The sequence below is a fragment of the Apis cerana genome, linkage group LG6 (assembly GCF_029169275.1).
Source record: "Apis cerana isolate GH-2021 linkage group LG6, AcerK_1.0, whole genome shotgun sequence".
Classification (NCBI taxonomy): domain Eukaryota; kingdom Metazoa; phylum Arthropoda; class Insecta; order Hymenoptera; family Apidae; genus Apis; species Apis cerana.
In genome coordinates, this window is record NC_083857.1 from 13,983,889 (window position 1) to 14,008,144 (window position 24,256).

Sequence of the window (24,256 nt, forward strand, 5' to 3'; positions counted from 1 at the left end):
ACGCTCGTCGAGAAACGAGTTCAACGGCGAGTTCCAAGTTTCAGAATAGGCTTCCTGTAATTTTCGTGTGCTGTGATGGTGGAGATTCGCCAATATCCAGAAATGGAAATTTTTTTACTCGAAACTTGGCTTCGAATTTGACGCGTTCGCGTAACGTTGATTGCATAAAGGTGAGGTTATGTGTTTAAAGTGTTATTTTAGTAAGAACGAGGATGATATTTAGAGAGCGAATTTCGTGAGAAATGTTTCATTCGTGCGAGTGAAGTACAGGGAGTGTAAGAGAGAAAATAAAAGGGTAGGGAAAGAAACTTGATTTAAACTGTTATTAAGATTGATATACCCTTTGTCTCGGTGAGGATAATCACTGGTCTTAAACCGGATTGTCACTGAACTTTAATCGAGATCAAATATTTTAACCCTTATATTGCCTTATGATCATCATAGAAAATGGATCTTATTATTTGCTAACAATAATACGTTATCATAAAAGAATAATACGTTTGAAAGTTTTCAATTTTGAAGAGATATAGAGTATAAAAAGGAGACATATTAAATGTAATTTTTATACATTTTGAATCTGTTAAGTTTTCAAATTTCCAGTATCATCAGGCAGAAACTATTGGAGGAAACTATAACGATTAATCATAAATTGATAGCTACGTTATTATCACAGTTTGGAAATTAGACAATTTATAATAATCAGATTATATCCGCTACATGATGGATAACCATATTAATTACATTACATCTCAATTTGAATTTTCTTGCATTTTATCGTCTATTAAATTAACTAATATAGAAAATATAATTTCAAATTATAAACGTTTACAAATTAATTCCAAACTAAGAACATGTATAATATCTTCAAAAATTGTAGAAATTAAGATAAAAATTTATCGATTCTATTTTTATTTTGCCAAAAACTTGGGTCCTCGTTTAAATTTATGACAATTTGTAATATTGCACTGTTTGTCGAAACGATATTATTTATCGATAATCGACGAAAACGCAACGACAAATCTGAGCCAAAACCATAAAATTGCGTCGCATCGTTCTAGTCAATAACGTTCGAGTCGATAAAACATACGTGTATGTATGTGCATATATATATACGTGTATGTATGCATGTATCCACTGTATTCACCATACCAGCGAATTTCTGATAGGCAGAGCCACGCGGCTGTAACCGAGATTCACGGAACAGATGTTCCACGGCGAATTTCCGGCCGGATATTTATTAATTTCCGGCAGTGTCGTAGCTTCGCGTTGCTTTGTAATTAAGTTCACCTAGAGACTTGAAGGAAGGGAACAAGGGACGAAGAGAGAATCTATAAATCTTTTGGGCGAATCTATGGACAAATTGGAGAAATTTTTAAACGAATAATATCGGCTGTCATTTCTTTTAATGATTGACCATTTCCTGAATTTTATCTATAAAACGCGCGTGTACGTATTTTTATTATTTTTAACGTATTTTTTTTAGTTCATGCAAGAACGTCCAGATGACAGTAGCGACGCACTTTTGTTTTAGAAATTCACGATGTACGCGTGTATTTTCTTAATTTTAATTTTTGATTGTAACGAGTATAAAAATGAGTATGAAATATGAAATAAAATATATAATATTTCATAGAAGTAAATGTTTGATGGATGTGATAATTTTACTCGTTTCTACTCCTCCGTTAAATTGATTATTCCTGATCAAGTCGATCAATCGTTATTCAATATCTATTAATTAATGAAATTAAGTCGAATTTGAATCAATAGAACGCTGGAAATTTATTAAAGGATCATCCTTGATATAAATTCTGTCGATATCGGTAGATTTATCGCCAAAAATTCAAGCATCCATTCAGATTTATACGTTGAAGGAAATACGGTTTCATCGCTTTTGTCGTGGATTACCCACGTGAGACCTCGTCTTTGTCGGTGAAACGCGTAGAACCTGCTCCTCATTGTTGTCGGTGGCCGAGCTTTTCATACGTTCGCCGCGCCAATTAAACCCACGTGTTGTCGTTACGCTGTGATGGGCGAAGAATGCGTTGAATTAAGAAAGGAATTTTTGAAACAATGTGGATTGAAACGCGCGTGACCATTTTTAAATTTCCATTCTGGATAAGGTAGGACATTTTGTTTAAAAGTAAAACGGCAACACTTTTTTTTTTATTATTAACATCAAAAATTGAAGCGTATATTTTTCCAATGGGGGATATAGATTTTTATAGAAAACGAGTGAGAAATGTAACGATTGATTCGAAACGATCGCTAATGCTTCTATTGAACACGCATGCAAAAGGAAAATTGAATATGTAGAAAATTTTTCTTCGTTTTTTAACCGCACCGAATGCGAACAACATCGATATTCTACTTCGATAAATTTTAGACATCGTATTTGTAAAAATTTAAAAATTATGGCCAAAGTTTACCAATTAGAGGGGGAAAAAAACTGGCGTGAAAAGTTGGTAACCGAAGCGTCCATTGGGATTTCAGTTTCCAGTTTCAGGACGTCTTTTACAGCCGATATCGGAAACTTTAATCGACGTTCCAGATTTCACTGAGCCCCTCGATTCTCGATTTTCTGACAATGCGCGATTGTTGTCGAAAATTTGGAAAACGGATGTCCTTTCGAGACCTCCACTGATGTAAACTCATTCGTCATCGTCGAGGTTACAACTACGGGAAGTTTCATTTAATTTCGTTTCGAAAACAAATTTCTCTTCTTATCTTCGATGCGAGGATATCACGATTGAACTCACAAGTGAATTAATCAACGTGAAATATTAAGGATTTTATACAAATTTGTGCTATCTTTTGTTAAAAATATATTAAGAAATGTAAGAGTACATATTATTCTATAGAATGCATGTATTTTTTCGTGTATTTCAACCTTGCACAAATATGTAAACATTCACAGTCCAGTATACAATAATTCAATACGAAACGAAGATACATATACTGTTTACTGCTAGAAAAAAGTCTCGCAGGACGGCACAAGGGCAAGAGAGATCCTTTGCTATCCCCACTTCAGACGCTTTGTTGACAATCACAATACAGTACACTACAGTAGTAGAAAAGTTATAATTTGAGTACTCAAAATCGTAAAAATTATTTTCATTAGTGAAGTTAGGATAATCATTTAAAATTGGAAACTGAAATATTTTCGAAATTATTTTGTAATTATTATCTGAACTATTTGAATATAAAATTATATTTATAAATTAAACTATTATCAATCTATAATTAGATTACTACGTATATTATGAAAAATAAAAAATTTTTATTTTTATATTATAAAATTATATCGATACGTTAGAATTCTTTGGATTTTATACCTACGTTAATGCATCGAGATACAGACCGTCATTTTAGATTATTATACGTGACAAATATCACGTCGATCGATGCAACAAGATAGAAAATGAAATCAAAAAACGCAAGATCATTCAAACTTGAGTATTTTCAAAAATATTCTCACTTCTCAACTAAGAATCTCGTTAAAATTTCATTTCGCGAGCAACGCAGCGTCCTTTGCAGTTTCCCGTTCGTTCAAGCTTGCTTCTTCGTCCCTCGAGATACAGCCTTCATAGAGGAGAGGAAGACAGAGCACACGAGATATTGCATCGCGGGTGCTCCAGGAATTTCGTCGTCCTTACATTGCGCGACATATTTCATGGAAAACCGCCTTTCTTCTTGCGACCATCTCCATTGCAACGAGATCGAATGTCTTCGCTTCATGATATGTAAATTTATAAATAAACGAAATTCTTGCAAATTTTGACATTTATAGTTTCAATTTTTCAAGGAATATTTTTTTTATGAATTATCGTAAGAATGTCATTCTTTTCTTGTGTGACAGTTCACGAGGAATCGAAGATTTATTTTTTTCTGTAAATAAAGCTTGATTACAGCTAGAAAAATTTATATTAATTTCAAATTTGGAGATCAACTTTCTGTAAATGTTTAATTGGTTGTATCAAGTGTTTTTTAAATTCTTTCTCGAATGAAATTATATTATCTGATAACAATTCTACATTTTTATATCATGTGAATGATTTTTTTAAAAAATACTAATCAAAATCGAGGAAATTAATTCTAGACTGGATTCGTGCGAATTATCAAGAGTGGATTATTAGAAGATTATTGCATGATTATATAAGTGAAAAATGTAGAGTAAAATTTTTTTAATTTTTAGACTGGTTATCAAGAGATAACTTTGAAGTAACTTTGGCCACGAAGAAAGGAATTTCTTATTTCTAAATTTTGAACCATCTTCTCAAAAATACCATGAATTTTAAGAAGATTTGGATTTTTCTCAAACTTTGCTTTTCAAAAAAAGAACAAAGAAAGTGTGGAACAGTTGGTTCAAAGACCATTAATGTCACATTAATCGCAAGCAAAGACGCTTTGCTTTTCCTTTTTTTTCCCCCTTTATTCTCGAACGTTCCACTCTCTTTCCTCTTTCCAATGCTGTTTCCTTTGGCACGCTTCCAAACGAATCATAGCTACCCGCCATGGATCACGTTTTCGAGCCTTCCCCTCTCCAGAAATTAACTTAGGATCCTGTTGAACTCGCATTACAAAGAGACCACGAACGTTTGTACTCTTGCTATCCTTCGACAACGGGGGCTTGTTAGCCGTCAATGAGAGAAAATCGTTCTTGACTCTGATTTATATCCGTGAAATTCGAATAAACGACTCCCCTAAGAATCGTGCGACTTTATCACGAATCTTTACGAAGCGGGATGAATCTTGAAGGATTTTTTTGAATTTCTTTCTTTTCTAAATTTTATAAAAATAAAAATTGCATTATTTTAAAAATTTAAAATTAAAATTTAAGAAAGTTTCCGTTCTTCTTCAAAACCCCTTCGTAATAATTTCATCAAGATAATTATAGATAATAATAATGATTAATCTTCATTGAGATTTTATTCTAATATTTATTCTAATATCCTAAATGCAAATATTTAGATATTGCATTTCTTTAAATTTCCGATCGAGAAAGCTTCCATTCTTCTTTAATTTTAAATTTTCATGCTTCGAAAAACAAAAATTGTTAAAATAATTATAAATAAATAATCTCAAAGAAATAAATGTAATCCCAATATTTCCCAAAATTTCGTAATAAAATTAAACCCACATTCGTCGAAGAATTAAAATTCGGAACGTGGACCCTCGGAGAAACATCCGCTCTCCTTCAAAAAGACTTTCACGTTCGGCGCAGGCAATTACAAGAGTTAGTCCAGAAACATTTGAGATCACGTAAGAAGCAGATTCCAACGGCTCGATTGTTTTTCCAGACGCGGCACGATTTGTAATTTCACGTTATTTCACGATTCAATTAATGAAACGTCAAGGGCAGCCGGTTTACTAGCTGGAAGGTTGCCGATTCTTCATCGAAGAGAGGAAAAAATTGCGGAATCGAGGGAAGAGGTATCGAAATCCTGGCGTGGAAATTTTTTTTTTTCACTTGCAGCCAAATAAATCGTCTCCGGGATCCAATATCTCTGAGAAGTTTCCGCCACAATGGTGGCGCTCTCTGTCGGTCAAAGTTTCTCAATGCGGAGAAGCTTTGCCCGCTTTCGAGAAACTTCCAATTCGTATCTCATTGTTGGGAGATCGTTGTTTCCGTGAGAATCGACGAAACGTTTGTCGCTTTTCGAAAACATTTTCCAATCGATCCACGGGGAAAGTGTGCAGTTGTTCTCGTGAGAAATAAGGTCGTGGAATCTTTGCGTCTAGTGGGATATATATATAATCGATTAACACCTTTTCCAATTGGTAGATGAGGAAACAACTTGAGACTTGTTTTCTGGGATTGTTTTTCGTGATTGTAACACAATGGAATGATATAAATTGATTGACAACCTTTTCCAATTGGTCAACGAGGAAATTATTATAATGAAATAGCTCATTAACAATTGTTTCCAATCGGTCGATGAGAAAACCTTTGAGAACCTTTATGGCTGTTTTCATGAAATATTCGTAGAATAGTGGATTGTAAACTTTGAGAATATTTTTGATTTTTGTTTTCGTGATTGTAACATAATTGAATAGTATAAGTGATTAATAATATTTTCTGACGAGGAAACGACTTGTCGGATTGATGGGTTTTCTAAACTTTGAAAATATTTTTGATGTAATAATATATATTTATTCTTGTTGAAATAAATTATTAATTAAGATAGAGAAAAGGTTTTTAAATGGATTAATAATTTTTTCGAAGCTTGGAAAGTTGTAAAGTATAATAATGTTTCGAAATAGAATTTACTCGATATTAACAATTTTTTTTATAAAATCTAACGAATCACGATTGAAAATAATTTTCTTTTCGAATTCTTCAAATTTTCAGAAACGCATTGGTGATTCGATGCAACGAAAAAAAGCTTGTAAACGTGAAATGCACTTTCAATGAAATCGTATTTCATCGTTAGAAAAACTTTTATGGTTCGTATTGCTAATACAGATCTATGGACGGCCGTGGAAAAGAATGCAAAGCAATAAACGCAGGAGGCTCATTAATAGTTAGTATCATAAAAACAATCATAGAGTCGCAGATTTATGGCGAGTACTAAAAGAATTTTTCCTCGTTACATCGAGTAATCTTTTTAAATCGAAATTAAGATAAATATCTAGCAGTATAACTCGATTATATTTACATAAAACTATTACATAAAATTTTCTTGAACATGGAGTGTGTGAAAAGATTGTCATCAATATTGATTGAAAAGCAGCAAGTTCGAAAAACAGAGATATTTTTCATAAATATATAAAACTTGAAAGAAACACAACAACGTTTCCTCGAAAAAAGAATGAACAAAAATTAAAAAGTTTTTTAATTTATCTACATCGAATTTAAGATAAACAAACGCAATACTTTTATGCAAATCACATAGCCCCATTAACTCGTCGAAAAAATCAAACTAGCCAAAAATTTCGAATAAAGTTATTTTAAATACTTTTATTAAAATTCTCTCGAACAACATTTATTCTTACCTATTATAATTGATCCGCTTCTCACATAATCTCTATCGTTTGCAATTATTATTATTATTATGCTTCGAACAACAAATCTTCGAAATAACTTTATAAATTTCCCCTAATTGCACATTCCGTGTTCCAAATTTTCTCTTTCCTCGAACCTTTTCCAACCGTCAAAATTAATCGAGAGGCACGCCGATATATTATTCCCTTCAAAAGCAACAAGGAAACTTGAGGAGCGGAATATATCCGTTGAGCAATAAAAAACCTAGCGAAAGTAGCGATATTTCCTCGAGAAGGATAGAAGAGAGAAGAGAAAAAGGGAGAGAAGACGCGCCCATTCCTCGCGAGGATCGTCGAAAAGTTTGGGAGCGAGGGAGGGAGGGAGGGGGGCATTCGGAATTTCAGCGAGGATCCGCGCACGCGGACAACTTTTCTCTGGTGGGCGCGGGACGCCGATGAAAAAAGCAAGATTTATTTGCCGGATCCGTGACCGGAATGCCGGGTGAAAAATTGCGGCAGATAAGGAAACTGCGCCGGGAAACCGATGCCAAATATCGGTTATTACTTCGAATAACCTCTGTTCACTGCGTGGTGAAAAAAAAAAAAGAAAATACGCGAGTATGATAATCCTTTGTCGTTGGGAATATAAATTGGAATTTTTCAGGATTAGAAATGGTGGTCGCTGCTTTTTTGCTCGACCTCTCTCTCTCTGTCTCTTTCTGTTCCTCGTGTCTTTTGCGTAAAAAATATGTTGCGTATATGAATTAATCTTTTGTTAGGATAATATCGTTTGGATGAGAAGAATGAAGAGGAGAAAGATGATTAATAGTGATATCTTGGTCCTTTGCATTGTGAAAATTATGTATGGTAATCCTTTGTCGTAATAAATAAGAAAAAGAATTTAGAAGATTGGAATGATGACACTTTTGCTGGATTGATGCTTAAATATTGACGATCGCTTCGTATGATCTTTGCAATTTTAAAAAGTACGCGAATCTCACGTGTGGTTTTGTGATTAAAAATAGAAAAAGGATTGGAAAAAGGATTTTTGAGGATTAGAAACTTGTTTTTACTCTTAGATTCGAAATTGATTCGTAATTTCTAATAATGTTCTTTGCTTTGTAAAAAAAAAATAAATATGAATTAGGGGAGGGAATTTAAGAGAAAATCGACGTTAAAAAGAGAATTAATTTAACGATATAAGCACAATATAGCTAAAGGATATAGTCTGAAAATTGTCAAGAAGACTTATAATAGTTTGGCAGTTATCAAAGGAAATTATTAAACTTTTCAAGTTCGCCAACAAAGTGTCTTGAGAAAGTTTCCAAATAGAATATTATTCCGTGATGATACTTTGAGAATATTTCGTAGTCAATTTCAAAATACGATGGAAAGAAAAAAAAAATATAAATTCGTAAACCCTATCTCTTTTCTTTTAATTTTATTGTCGCGAAATTGTTATTTAATTTTTCTCTTTTGACGTTTGAATAAAGTGAAAAAAGAAAAACGCTTCAACGAATAACAACGTATTATTTCATCGGAATAATTCCCGGAATTCACGCAAATTTCGGAAAAATGGCTTATTGAACTTTGGATAGAAAGCTCTCTAACGTTCACGGATTTCGCTCCATCGAACTGTTACCTTTTATCTCACGAAAATTCCTCGAATGGATTTTCCTCTCGCGATGTAAAAGATTGCTGTAAAAGAGTGCAAAAAAATCGGGAAATTTTTCGAATAAAGGAAACCAGAAGTTTATCAGAATAAAAGTAATAAACAATTTTGAATCATTAGAAAATTCAAACTACGAGAGGAACGAACAAAAAAGATCTTATAAATTCCAATCCCTTTTCTTTCTCTGATTTCTTTCATTTCCGATTACTCGTTAAAAACTTATATCTCGTCGAGAAAAGAAAGGAAGAAAAAAAAAAAACTCTTCAAATATTTCTCCATAATTGAATATTTCTGAAATATAATTCTCAATCTCAAGCTCAACTTTTCCTTCGAAGAAATATATTTTTTTTGCACTCGATTGAAAAAAACTTTCCCAACTCGCGTTATTCGTGCACCAAGCGTTTTAACAGATTAAAACTTACCGTAAATAGGTAAATAAAAGGTTAATAGTTAAACTTGAGGCGCGGACATCTTTGTTAATCCTCGTAGACACTTTGCCAAAGTAGACGCGTATACACGTCTGGAAACACGCTTTGCCAAAATTAACGTACACATGCGCGCGCAGAAAGAGAGAGAAGGAAAGAGACGCGCATATACACGCGTACATAGAAAGATTTCCAAGGCTAATTCAGGAATCCGAATGAAAAAGTTTCGTCGCGAAATTTTTCTCACCGCAATTTGTTTCCCCTTCCGAATGAAAAATGAGATTTCACAAGCGAGCTTGTGGTAGTGGTAACTTTACCCTGGAATTAAGTTCAATGCATCTTTATAACTCCACCCCAATTTTTGCTTTATTCCTCCCGTAACGAGATCGTTTCGCTGTCGTTAATCAAGAGTTTGAAAACTCGGGAAGAGGGAGGAGCGGGGAGGAGAAAGAGATGTGAAAGATGCTCGGGACGATTTTAGTGATCGTGTCCGAATAATAATGGAGCATTTTAATCCCTTATTATAATTCCTTTTTTACGAGGAAATAATTGGAAGGAAGACTTTGGAATGACAATTTTAGAAAACTGAAGCGTTTGCGACGTGTGTCAGCACGCATACAATTTTTCTACAATTATAAATTTACGATTATTCTTCTTTGAATTGGTCTTATCTTTTATTCTTTCGTTATTTTCGCAACCATCATCGTAGCAAAACAATCTGTAACAAACAGTATCAAAACTCGATTCTCCAAATTAGTGTAAACAATAACTAAGTTTCCAAGTCGCATCGTATTCAAAACAAAATCACAACACGTATAAAATACGTATCATAAATATGTATCCTGGCTGCAATGTTTATCACAGTACGACGAAACACACAACACGTGCACAGTGAACCAACAAAGGAAACATCGAACAGTGACCTCTTGCATTATCGTTCGTTGAAAAAAGTTGGGTAACCTCAGCTTGAAGGATTTCAGAGGTGTATTTGCTTTCTCTGCGACGCAACGAGGGGTGAAGGTATACCCGGAGGAAGTTCGACTCGATGGGATCGTTAAGCCTCCATCCCACAGGTAGGTAAGAGGCTTAAAGCAAAGCGGGGGTGGACTGACACGGCCTTATTAACGAGAGACAGATGAAAACAGGTGCACACGGGCAATGGTAGGTAGGTAAATTTTCTCGCGCTGTAAAATTTCCAAGCTTTACGTTTTTGCGTTTCTTCGTTTTTTTCTTTTTTTTTTTTTTTTTTTCGTTCCATGCTTTCTAGCAAAGATTCTGATTTTTTTCGCGTACAGAGTGTTTCGTTGCAACCGAGTTTGAAGTCGTAGCAGTTAAGTAGTAGAAGAAAATTTTTGTGGGCTAAAATTAAACCTATTTGACTAACTGAATTAAATGTTTCGAAAATGGTAAAATGTCAAATTGTTTGTAATTTCGTAAAATTAGGTGCTTGAACGAAGATTGCTACGTCCCAAAGTTTCGTGAAATAAAATTAAACGCGTTTAATCAATTAATGGAGATTGATTTCGAAAATTGCAACTTTTAATATATGAAAAATAAGGAATATGCATACGATATTTACACAATTAAAGTTAAATATTTTATAAATAATTAATCAATTTTCAATATAAGTATCTTAATACTTTTTTAAAGAATAAAAAAATAATGATTGATGTACTGTTCACTGCTGTTTCTACCGTGGTATTTGTCACACATAATCCAAAACAACGATCTAAACCTCGATGTATTAGCGTAGGCATGGAATTCAGGAAACGTATCGATGTAATATAAAAAGTTTTTTATTTTCTTATAATATGTAATCTAGGCTAATTATGAATTGACAATAGTTTAATTTATAAATATATTCAAATAATAAAAATTATAATTGTATATATACAAATAAGTTAAACATACTCTAGATATATCAATATTATATGAAAATAATTAATAATTTTCGAAAATATTTCAGCTTCCAATCTTAGATAATTATCCTAACATATTTTCTTAAAATAATTTTTACGATTTTGAATATTCAAATTATTGCTTTTCTACTACGATGTAGCGTGTCAGAATTGTCAACAAAGCATCTAAAGTGGGGATAGACGATCCTAACGAAGGTCACTTTTTGCCTCTGTGCCGTTCTACGAGACTTCTTTCCAGCAGAAGAATTGTACAAAAATATAAGTTATATATTTATATCTTATGAAAAGAGTTACTTCGAAAAAATTTATATATTTATCGACATCTCCATTCTTTATCGAAATCCTACGAAATCTTACAATAATCCTTATAAATAAAGGGAAAATAAAAAATCGAAGTCTCAATTATTTTCGTAGCTATTCTAACTTCAATCTATTATTAGTCCTAATCGGTTACTCGATCGACAGAAACACTTGTGAAAAAGGAATATATATCGAGTGTTCGTCGAACAACGACGTTGACATTTTGCACAAGAGGAATAATCATCGTCGTGTTTTCAACGTAATGAATCGTTCAACTGGCAAATGTCAAACTCTGCCACTCAAAGAGTCACGAATTCACTGTTTTAGCGATATGTGTGCATCTCGACGGAAAAAGTTGATGAAAAACTCGTAATGAAGTACGCGTGACTCATTAATTGATCATATATACTAGCAATCGTTCCGTGAAGAAGGGTGCCAGTGATTTTGAAAAGAAAATATAAAAAATTATATTAAAAAAAAAATTCATAAATTAAAAATTCTTTTGTCCAGTTTTCGAAAAATTTTATCATTTTTTTCTTTGAATTGTAATTGAAGATTATTCGAATACATTTATTTAATTCATTCATTTAAATAAAAAATAAATTTAAAGAATACTTTTAATTTTTGAAAGATTTTGTTACTTGTACTTCTTTTCTTCTTAATTATATTTTGATCTTAACCTAATTAAAAATTACTCAAATTATTTAACACTTATTATTACACCTCACAATTCGTAACATCTGGCAGCAATTAAGGTTTCAACGTTTGAAATCTAATCTAATATGATGATAGAAATTTAATATTCCAAAAGTTAATGATCCAATTAAAAATTATTATTTAAAATCGTACTACTAATTTTAGGAGTTAATCGAATTTTTTCGTCGCGGTAGAAAAATTCCAGTTGCAATTTTCACTGGCTTTTTATTCCGGTGGATCGCCTCGTACCGAGGCAAAAATTTTCTACTACGTTTCAGCCAGCACGTTCAGTTCTGCCATTCTATCGCGTCGTTTGTTGGAAACGAGCGCACTAAACTATGCAAATGTTCTCATCAAAAGGGGGCAATTTGAAATCGAAGGACCAACGTGGTTTTCGAGTTGGAGTTCCTCTTTCCCTTTATCTGTTCTCTTCTTATTTTTATTACACGGATAACGATTCTTAAAAATTAATTGAAAACAACGTGTTGTAATAACCTTGTCAAGTGAAAATTAACTTTTCTCCGTGATACATGTGCGACTACTTTTACTATTAGTGCGAAAAATTCTTTATAAAGGTTGTTCTAAAACGAGCGTCGTTTATTATAACGTAATAACTAATTGTAACGAATAAAGTATAAAAGTTTTTCTACTCATCTTTGAAAAAAGAAATTCCGTTTGAAAAATAAAAATGCTCATAGCGATACGAATATAATTATAAATAAAATTTATAAATAACGGGTATATTTATTATGCAATTTTTAGCACCTAGTATATTTTTGAACAGAATTCATCAGATTCATAAAGAAAATGTTAAAGGTAATTCGTGTTTGATGTTTTTTTTTAACCTATGTCGCTATATATTGACCTTTTCCTGAAAGAGAAAAAAAAAACGAATTCACTGACCTCGCGTAGTCGTCGCAGTAGGTCAAGGTCATGCACTGGCAACCAACCTTTCTTTTTCGTTAAAAACTCTTTTATTTATACGCGTCTCTTCTGTCCTCATTTTTCATACAATACTCTATTGATCAACTTCAAAGATCATTCCAAAGTCACGGCAATTGTCATTGAATTCATCTTTAAGCTATCTTATTCTACGATGAACGTGCTGATAATATTATCTCCATTTAGATCGAGTACTCTCGTTGCAACGCACAGTCTTTGTCTTTCACGAGAGTAATACGAATAAATACATTAATTAAATTAAAAAAGGAAGCACGATAAAAGGACAATCGTACAAAACGAATAAAATTCCCGAGGTATGCAGCTGTGTACATTATACTTTTACAAATATACATTTTACAAATTGCATTAACTTTTTTTAAACGCCCCATGTATTCAATACCAGTCGAAAGTTCTCGAGGTGACACAAAAGTTGGCCAGAGGCGAGTTCGAATTCCAGTTTTCCGTAGACGAGAGGACGACCACGTGGCGCGCAAATGTTCGTGAAACGCGGTTTGGATTTCCATGAGAAACGTTCGCAATTGGCAGGAAAGTTTCCGCGCCACGTGATGTCCGGAGAACCGTGAGAATGGCCAAGGAGGGAGCCAGAGGCCACTTGGTAAATACGTACAACCAACTTTTCGAGAGCCATTGTCTTTTGCCATGAGAGAACTTCTCGAAAGAAACCAGTTTTGAAGTTTCCAACTTTGCATGGAACATGGTCCAGATACCTATTCGGTATTAAGTGAGTCTTCGTTTCGATCGTCTCCCTTTGTTCGTCGAAAAAGTGGAAAAAGAGAGAGAGAGAGATTTTTTATTGTAAATTTTCCAAATTTTTTAGTGGGTAAATAATAAAAATAGTTCAAAAGTTTCGCGGAACAAAATTTTGGAAAATAGGGAGGAAACTTTGGAAATTTGCGCGATAAAAGTGTTTCCAAATTTCGATAATTGAAAAATAATGGAAGAAAAAACTGTGGAAATTTGCGTTTTCAAATTTGTATAGTTGAGAAATAATGAAAAAAGTTCGTAAGTTTGACAAATGAGTAAATTATATATTTATAAACAGATTCTCTGTGAAACTGAGATTCCAAGTCTTGATTCGAGAATGGAAGTGATTAATTACAGCGAAACTTTCTCACGGTTTCTGTTTGCACAAGTACATAGAAATGTATAGTTTGATAGAAATGAATAGTATGATGGTACATAAATGTACTGATATTATTAATTATTAATTATTAAGGAAAAGCGAGATCATATAATAAAATGTTATCGAAATGAGATCGTTGAAATCCTTATTCTGAAAAAAAATTTTTAGAATTATATGTCTCTTTTCAACAAAAAAAAGAAGATAAAGATAGATTATTTATTATCCTGAAACGATCGGGTTTAAAAACCATGTGTTTCCAACTATGTCGACGTAATACCTACTGCAAGCTTTGGAATCTATGACTTTCTCGTTTGAATAGAATACTTCAATGACGTTGTAAAAGCTTGGAAAATGACCTTTGGGAGAATTTTTTATTCTATTCGCCATTTCTATAATATATCTCTGCGCAAGCATTCGTCGCGCACATATGGAAAGGATAGTAAGTACGCCATAAAACCATTTCACATTTGATTTAGTTATTTCAGTTTGCCAACCTTTTCTTTGTTTCAATAATGTTTCAATATTTTGCATCTGTTGCCACAGTAGCAAATGGTGTAATTAATACCATTTCATAACTATTAAAATAATTATGATAAAAAGAATTAACTATAATTTAATGAAAGAAAATTGAGAAATATCATTCGAATGTGTTACAATTAGTTGAATTTGAAATATTGTAAAATACTGTATTTATATTTGAGTGATACATTTTTTAATTTTTAGTTAGCCCTCAAAATCAAAAGTTAAATAATATTTTGAATATCGATGATGAAGAGTTTATTTCTATTCATAAATGGATTTAATTTGAATAATCATATAGCATTTCTCGTTAAGGAGAAACAAGAAGTGTGCGTAGACATGTTCATTATTTTACAGCGAGAAACTTAATCTTAATTGTAAAAGTTGTGGTCTACTTCCCCCCTCCCTCCTCCCCCCAAAGCGGCCATTAGTTTCTTGGCACGTGAAAGAACTTTGTTCCCGTCGCTTTTCTCTCAAATAAATTAACGATGGCGCGTTTACCTGTGCCTATTCACTTGCATCCCTCTGAATATGTATTCCGCTCGATTCTATCGTCACGACGCAACAATGAACATCGAAAGAAAAGGATCCTTTTACCTGAGGTGTTCACCTGTATCCCCGAATAAGCATCGTCAGGTGCATTTAATATAAGAGAGTCGCGTTAAATGCGTTCGTTGCCCACTTTTATTCCTATTCCGTTTTTTATGTTCTTTATACGACTTTTTATCGAGTAAATACACTCTGTTTTTATTTTTTGACATTGGTGCATTAACCTTTGCGACAATATTTTCAAGTGTAGTTTTTTATTTAAATATCAAATTTATTATTAAAATATCAAATTTATTATTAGATTTATACACAGATTTCCATTCCAAATTTAAGATTTTCTTTTTTTTTTTTTTTTTCTTATTAAGAAATTACAAAAGTTAAAAATGAATATGAAAAATACTTTTCTGCACCGTAATTAAAATATCTAATTTAGAAATGAATGGTAATGGATTTCAATTAGAAATTAAAATTTTTAAAATTTTTAAATCCTGATTTGTGAATTTGTGAATAATAGGTGTAGATCCCATTTAAAATATAAAAAATGAAATCTGAAACATTTAATGATATTCGAATATATAATGATATTACAAAAGTTTTATCATTATGAGTTATATTATCATTATAATTTAATAACTTTGAACTTCTTCTATGAAATATTATTAAATTGTCTGTAATAATAGATATTTAGAGAAGAAACTAGAAATTCAAATTTCATCGAAAAGCTTATCTGGATAGCTTATCTAATTGTAATTCAAAAGAGAATTTGAAGAATAATTTTTATTTTTGAGTGAAATTATTTTTTATGTATTATAAAATAATAACATTTTGATTAGATAAAAGATTAATATAATTCAAATTAATCTCTATAATCTAAATAAATTATTATAAAAATAAAAAATATTATTCTCAATAATCATAGAAGAATTATTTTTATGAATATTATATTGAGCGAGTCAATATCCAATTATAAGAGAAATTATTAGTTCATTTCATGAATTTCTATTTCATTAAGAAAATAATTAAATTTTTTAATGTAATTTCTATTAAAATAAAATTTCTATTAATAGACTGATCATATAGATCGATGAACAAGATCCATTACATTTTTCATACGATTTAATCGTGGGATATTAAAGAATTTCACGGAGAATTAGTTACAATAGCAAGACATATATAAAATGTATGGAAAAAGAAATATGGGAGATTTCTAATTACCTAGTATTCTAGATGCATTTATATGGATTGTTTCACGATTAAAACGTGCGATGTATTCTTTGCGTATTCTTTGTCTTTTCTAACCTCTTCGTGAATATCAAGCTAAGCATAACATAATTTATACACATATTCTTAAAGAAGCACTTCGAAAAATATTCAAATTTAAATTTTTAGTAATCAATAATTAGTAACATATTCGATTTTTAACAATGTTAATTTTCAAATTCAATCTTTTTATATCATCCTCGTGAAATCTAACGAAAATAAACACTTATGATTCTTCATTATACTCGAAAACTTCTAAGATTTCTCTTTCACTTTCACGAAACTCTCATCCAATCAACCGTTAATTTACAATGAATCCGTAATTTACCTCGATCCGTGCACGCACCACGTTTCATCTTGCTTTCGCCTTCCAACTTCTCATTACTAAACATCACGACCGTAAACGGTTAAAACTGCGCCGTCTCGGTTCTGCCTATAAATAGGTTAAACCCTATTCAGGAGAGTTTGAAACGGCCGTGACGTTTCCACGAAATTTTACATGGACGGAACTCTTTCTCAGTCTGAAAAGTTTTCGTGAAAAGAAATTCTTCCTGGAAGGGATCGACGTGACACGAAACTTCGATCTGCCGCTTCGAAATTTTTGTTTCGTCGCCTAGGGGGCGTTCTTTAACGAACCGCCTCGACCAAATTAACTGTAGCCAACCGTTTCGCGTGTTTCCATATATTTTCGAACGAATCTTCATATCAGGGATGTGTGTTTGAAATTGCGTGTTTGCTTGATTCAAGTTTCAAATGAGATGAAGAACGACCAAGTTGTAATGGAATCGATCGTGACTCAGGATTAATAGTAACTGTTGGGAAACGCGAGTATTGTTGGTTGTGGAAATATGAATCTGATATCTATTTGAACGAAACTCGGTCGGTAACAAACTTGGTAACAATATAAGTAGATTTGTTCGTTCTCGAGATACATTAATGAAGAAAATGAAAATATCTTTTCAAATTGTTTGAAATTGTTCTTATATATATATATATATATATATATATATATATATATATATATATATATAAGAATATATATAAAATATATATATATATATATATTTTACGTGTGTCTAGATGAGTTAAGGGAATGAGTTTTGGAAACGATGTTTTGCTGCAGAAGTTGAAGTAGATAGCCTCGGAATTATGATGTAAATTTCCGCTAAAATACTATGGCTATGAATTCAAGCTAAACGCACCATGCTTTAAAATTTACGTCTAAATTCTGTAGAAGAGAAGTATGCATTATATAGATATAGTGGATGAAAAAATGACACATCTCCCTTTTTTGTGATATCTTTATAAATTATAGTGATACTTATTTTATTTTATAAGAAATATATTCTAAAATGCAGAACTTTTAATTTTGAATTCTCAGATTCTATAAAGAAAATAAAAGAAATACATAAAAAAGAAACGAAAATTTTATAATTAACAAAATATAGACATTCTTGTGATTTATTTTGTTTATTTAAATTATTTGAATCATATTCAATTCTAAATGGATCGGATGACATAATCATTGGTATTTTTCCAAAATAAAAAATACCATTTTTGAATCAACGATGTAACATTGAAAATAATTAACAAACGGAAAGAAAGATTGCAAGAATAATATTATATCAAAATTTTAACAATCACGTTAAAAAGAATCCTCCTCGTTTAATCGTCAAATATTTAGAGTAGACAAAACGAGATGTTTCCATTCGTCGATGCAGCGTGAAGAACAAATAATTTTCCTTTGATCGGGCAAAATCTTCCATTTTCAAGAGGAGAGAGATATTGGAAACTTTGGCTAGGATCTTAGAGTTATGGATTGAGATCGTTTCACTCTAACGATTGTACTCGACATCTCAATGAAGCCTTTTATTTGTAAAACGAGCCACCTTCTTCTTGAAATAGAATTGCTGTTCATGGAGTACTACCCTCCGGCTACTGAAAATCTATTATTAGTGCTCCAGATGCAGGTAGACGTTGTTCAAAGTATGAATCATCTTTCAAGACCACTACTTCATCTCTCGCATCGTTACACCATACTTTCCATTCTTTTTCAGTGAAACAATTGGAGAATTTATGAATCACGATTGTTAAAAACTATGAAAATCTTCAATTCTTCCTTCCAAGGAAAATTCTCTTTCTTCTTCGTTTATAACCGAATTATCTTATAAAAATAGTAAAGTAATTATTTGGATACTTTTTAGTTAACAAATTTTAACAGAGTTAAGAGATTTTGATTAATTGAAAAAAAATATCAATAAATTGTATTATTTTCATTATTCAATAAATAGAAGTAATAAATATTATTACGTCAATATTGTCAGATAATTAATTCCGTAAAATTTTATGAATTATAATAATTTTAAATTTTTAATAATATTTAATGAACAATCTCGTTTAATCGAGGTATATGCACAAAGTAAAATTATGAAGTGCATATATATGATTAAATATTAGATATGCGTAAAGAAGAATAATATGTAGATAAATTGCAATTTAAAAATTAAGTGGATCTAATCTTTAAACAAAAGTCATTCATAATATTTATTTCCCTGATATATATGTTAATAATACGTAAAGTTACATTTATAGAAATTAAATGCGCAAAGAGAATTTAATTGAAGTAGTAAGAAACAATATGTACTCGTGAATTAATGAATGAATGGCTCTTTGCCTGAATACATTAAAACTCATCCGTTTCTTATTGTTAGAAATATTTCATAACGATGGATTTCCGTTTCACGTATTATGCTCGCGAATATTCACCGGATAAAAAAGTAAAATACTGTTGATATTCGTATTAAATTTTAAATCAAATGTAAAATCAACTGTTAGAAATAAATCGTCTTAAGAATAGTATAATAATTTTTCGAGAAATTTCTTCTACGCATTTTTTTTTAAATTAAATAAAATTGGATTGAATTTGTAATATTTATCAAAAATATCATGAAATATATTGAAAAGTGTTGAAATTCATATAGTTTGTCTTGCAACAAAGTAACATCAGATTGAAAGTTAGAACGCGATTGAGTTACCGATCGAATCCCAATTCTATTATAACTCTTGAAAGACAATTTCGATGAAATTTCCAAGAGAAGAAGCATTAACTTCCATTTAATAAGAAAACTTCTTTTTGCAAAATTAAAAAAATGAGGAAAAAATGAGAACTGTACTAAATCTAATAATGAAAAAATAAGACTAGATTCATTTTGAATTATACAGGTAATAAATCTAAAAAAAATTCTAGAAAACTTTTTACTTAGATAATCGCATGTTGAATATGTGGTTGAAAATTTATCCGAATTGAATGAAAATATTATATTAGAGTTGTAAAAATTACAGATTTGCAGATTGGGTAATCTGAGCATTGTTGCTTTCCCGCGGTTGCGAAAACAGTTCGAAAATTAACGTTACTTTCAAAAAGTCGAGTCGCGTCACAGCCCACGCGCATGCGTATATTTTTAGATATAATGTACTTGCAATTGCAGAAGACGGAAGAAAAACATAGATTATTTAAATTTTATTGTTCTTGTTTAAATTATATTTTTGTATTCTTTAGTTTGAGACTATCTTTTATCAATACTTAACGAAAATTCTTGACAGATTATTAATATTATATATAAATTGTATTATTTTCTACTTTCGAATGTTCCAAAATCCAATAACTCAAACCTAACCTCATCCTTCCATTTCAATGACTTTTTCTTGCCTTATATCTCACGCATCCAACGTACAGGGTGGTCGAGAAGCAAGTAAACGTGACCCTCCACAACCCATCTTGTAGTGGTATTCGATCGTGATCGGTCGTCATAGGAGATGAGTCGAGAATGACAACAAAAGAACGTCAGCTGGCTTTCCGTTGCCGGAACGCTGCAATTAGACACCAGTGGTGGGGAGCGTCGACTGGGAGGATTGGTGGGGGTAGATCGGCCGTGAAGCGTGGCTCCTCTTCAGTCGGTCCGGAAACGCGGTGCGAAGAAGACGTTTCTCGTTGTTTGTTGCTTGTTCGTTACACGTGACGATGTTTCTTTATGTGCATAGATTCTTATGCTCAACATCGCGTCCGGTAATTATTACGTGTAGTGTCAGTGTATAAAAAGTGTGAAAAGGTGCGTGGTTATGAGGGAGGCTAGTTTGGAGAACGGGATGGTCAGCTTTAAGAACAACAACGTAGACAGGTACGCTCGAGTGCATTTCTGAGGATTCCCAGGCGTGTTTAACGCATTCGAAGCTACTCCACGGATACAATAGTTGTATATACTATAGTAGTATATTTCGACGTATAATACAACGAAAGTATTCAATATTATTTCGTTAAAAGCGAGACTCCCTCTATTTCCTGGATTATTCAATTCCGGAATACGCAATTATGTTGGAAATATATTGGAAATTTTCTCTTTCTCCGTTTTGTGCAGGTGTGATAACTATTTGATAAATAATAGCACACGTGGGTGTTGAATTTTTCTATTTTTATTATCTACGTTCCGTTTCTACAGATTTTGAGAAAAATAGGAAATAATATTTGCTTATAGTTACGTCTTAGTTCTATTGGAAATAATGCATAGTTTTTCTTTTTTTGCATGTATTTTATTATATATAATCGAAACGATTATTAATCAGAAAATAAACTTTTTTACTTTTTTCAAGCAATAATATTTTATAAAATTGATATATTTGTTTATAATATTCGAAAAATATCCGTAGATAAAATATTTAAATACGTTCTTTAAAAACAAGTAATTTTAAGGATAATTTATTTCTAATTAATTTATTTTTTCAATTATCACATGTAGCAAACTCATTTCTGTAATAATTGTTTTTCAATTGAAGTATTTACTTCAGTGGGTCACGCAAAAAAAAATAATTAATTTTCCATTGTTATAAACTGTTGTTAACACGTCACCAAAATCTGAATTTAAAGTAACAATAATTAATGAACTATTAACTAATAAACTCGAATAAACATTTAACGAAGCAATTACAAAAACTTTTTTCATTTTTTGTAAAGTGTATTTTAATAATTTTTTTTTTAATTTTAAATCCATTATTGCGTATAATATCAAATTTAAAGTTTTTATTTATAAAACTCAACTTTTCGATCATTTTACGCTTTGTATATGTATTTCGAAAAGAAAGTTTTTCTACGTTATTTCAAACTAGATTATATTTTCGAGTTTGATATGAGTTAACGTTTATTGCAAAAACAATGAGGTTAAGCTTTCAATAACTACGTATCGATACTTCAGTCGAACATTTTTATCCGGACAACTTTCATGTGACTCTGATATTACGATACACTTCTCTTTCATTGTTTTTTTAAATTTATCTAAGTATTATGTGCAATCTATTTAATCTGTAGATTAGTTAATTTTTTTTATCTTCTATTATACTAACATAAATCTAAAAAACTATTATCTAAGAAATTATTGTTACATTTTATTATTTAATATCAATCAATAAATTAGACTTCGAGACAATCTAAAATTAATCACACAAAATCCCTAATATGAAATATCAAAGAATCTTATTATAAATAGAATTATAGCTATCGTAATATGTACAGAAGCTGAACGATGAAAGGAATGTAAAAATGAAAAATTATTTTTAAAAGTAGAAAATATTTGACTTCGACTGGAACGCTTTTCAAGTTTCGTCCGGCTATGCACAAATATTGGATTCCTTCCGGGAAGCTTTATCCAGGTAACAGGGTGTACATCCAGGCAACAGAAGAGAGAAACGTGGTGCGTTCCGCGATTGTTTGACTTGGAACATATTCGTTTCGTGTTCGCGCAAGTGTTCGAAAAATCTCGTTCCAGACCGTTAAAACTGCCGACGAGTTCCGAGCATTGTCAAGTTTCCTAAGCGAAATTGGTGGTGGCGCTTCCGCTGCGATAGATCGCATTCCATCCATGGTTCGAGGCATATATTCTGATTGGATCTTGAGGATTATGGCGGACCTAGCGAAATTGCGATGCTCGATACGATCATCGATAGATTACTTGAACGATATCGATGCTCTGGATTAATTTCTCCAAATACATCATGTCCTCCAGAAACATTATTATTATTTTAATAAGAGAGAATATTGCTTTACTGACAGTATCCTTCTCAATATGATAATTATATCCTTTCTTCTTCTAGACGCTTCTAAAAATATTAACGTTTTATGCAAATCGAAAATTTGTTGTTATTGTACTATTCGAGAGTGTGTTTAAAGTGAAAGTTTTGGATTTGAATTTTTTATTTCTAATGATAAGAAAAATTAATTTCCTTCCTTTTTTTGTTGTTTCCCTTTTATATTTGGATTACAATATACGAAATCTAATACAGAGTACATGAGTTTTGAACTTATAAATCTTCTATTTTTACAATTTATAATATTTTTATATTTTTTGAGATACAATTATAAATATTTTTATTTTTTTTATTCTTGTAGAATTTAATTATTTTATTAATATAAATAATTTCATTTTTTTTAATTTCTTCATTTAAAAGTGCAGTTTTTTGTCTCCATTGAAATTTTTTGACAATATCCTTTCTTCGAATTTTTTTTCCTTTCAACGGTACGTCTTTACGATGTAAAATGCATTTCTAATGTTGCAGTAAATCTGAAATTTAATGCAACACAAACGTAACTTTGTATTCCTTTGTAGATGTGTTTTTGCCGTGAAATCAATTTCCTAAAATACGTTCGATTTGGGAATATTTCTCGAAAAACTCATGGCTGGATATTGAGTATGAATGTATGTAATGAGAAAAGAGAAACGTTAAGACCACCGCGAAGTTTATGGCATTGGACTGACGCCATTAAGGTCAAGTATAGAACTTTCTTGACTAAACTTGGCCACGGCGCTTCGTTGAGTTTTTTAGCAGCTACTTTGAGTTCTCTTCATGGGGGACGCGACACCCCTTGAGACGCCGTGATTTTCTTACGAATACTGCAATCTTAAAATAATATTGCTAAAATTAAAGTAAAAGAGTATAGCGCGACATTGGAATTCGTGAAGTATAAGACTACTGATATGAAAAAATTAATTGGTAAATTTTTCTTTAAACTTTTTAAAACTTTTCAATTTTTATATTTCCAATTTTGTAAATTTTTAAATTTCTTTTAACGACAAATAAAAATAGTGTAACCAATTAGTATCAAACTAAAATGTAAAGTTATTGATACAGAAAATATAATTAAAATTTTTTTCTTTAAATTTTCTTCATATTTCCGCATTTGCAATTTTGCAACGTTTTTCTCTGTTTTAACAACAAATAAAAATAACACAATTAATACTACTAAATTTACAAAATATAATTATATTTTTTCTGGTCATATTTATATTACTATAATGCAATCTTGAATTAGTCAAAATGAAACAATTCGAAGAAAGAGGAAAACATTCTCTTGTAAACAAAAACGTAACCCAAGGAGATTAACAAGAAACTGAAGTTGCCACGCTATCATTTATTGTTTTTGCGTACATACACACATTTTGCAACATACCTTAAATAAAAAAATGACGAATTGAGATCTGGCTGTGCAAAAATAACGCTTGTTAAATTTACAAGAGAAATATAACGTACGTTTGTCGACATAGAGTTGCAACTTTTAATCTCTCGAATTGGATTATTATTATTAAGTCCACGATTTAATGTACTCTATTTTATCCTTAGAATTTACTTTTTTTGTACACAAACGAATATATTCAGAGATATATACGTATATTGTATATTTCTATTCCAATAGTAAATAATAAATACTCATTGTATATAAGATAAAATACAAATTAAAATTAATCTGTAAAATTAATCTGTTTGCAGTGTAAAATTACTTATGGTGTAACAATACTATTCTTTT

General features: G+C 31.2%; 1 protein-coding gene across 16 annotated transcripts in view; it reads left to right on the forward strand.

The window, feature by feature from the left end:
* Nucleotides 1–24,256, forward strand: part of LOC108000905 (uncharacterized) — a 212,793-nt gene that overhangs the window by 40,210 nt on the left and 148,327 nt on the right. Inside the window, exon 1 of one of the 16 annotated variants that reach the window (XM_062076553.1) lies at nucleotides 20,336–20,585. The exons of the other annotated variants lie outside the window; for them this stretch is intronic. Coding sequence (XP_061932537.1) covers nucleotides 20,527–20,585 — 59 coding nt within the window. The 5' untranslated portion in view covers nucleotides 20,336–20,526. Of the gene's footprint in view, nucleotides 1–20,335; nucleotides 20,586–24,256 lie in introns of those variants that run through there. 16 annotated transcript variants of the gene reach the window in all.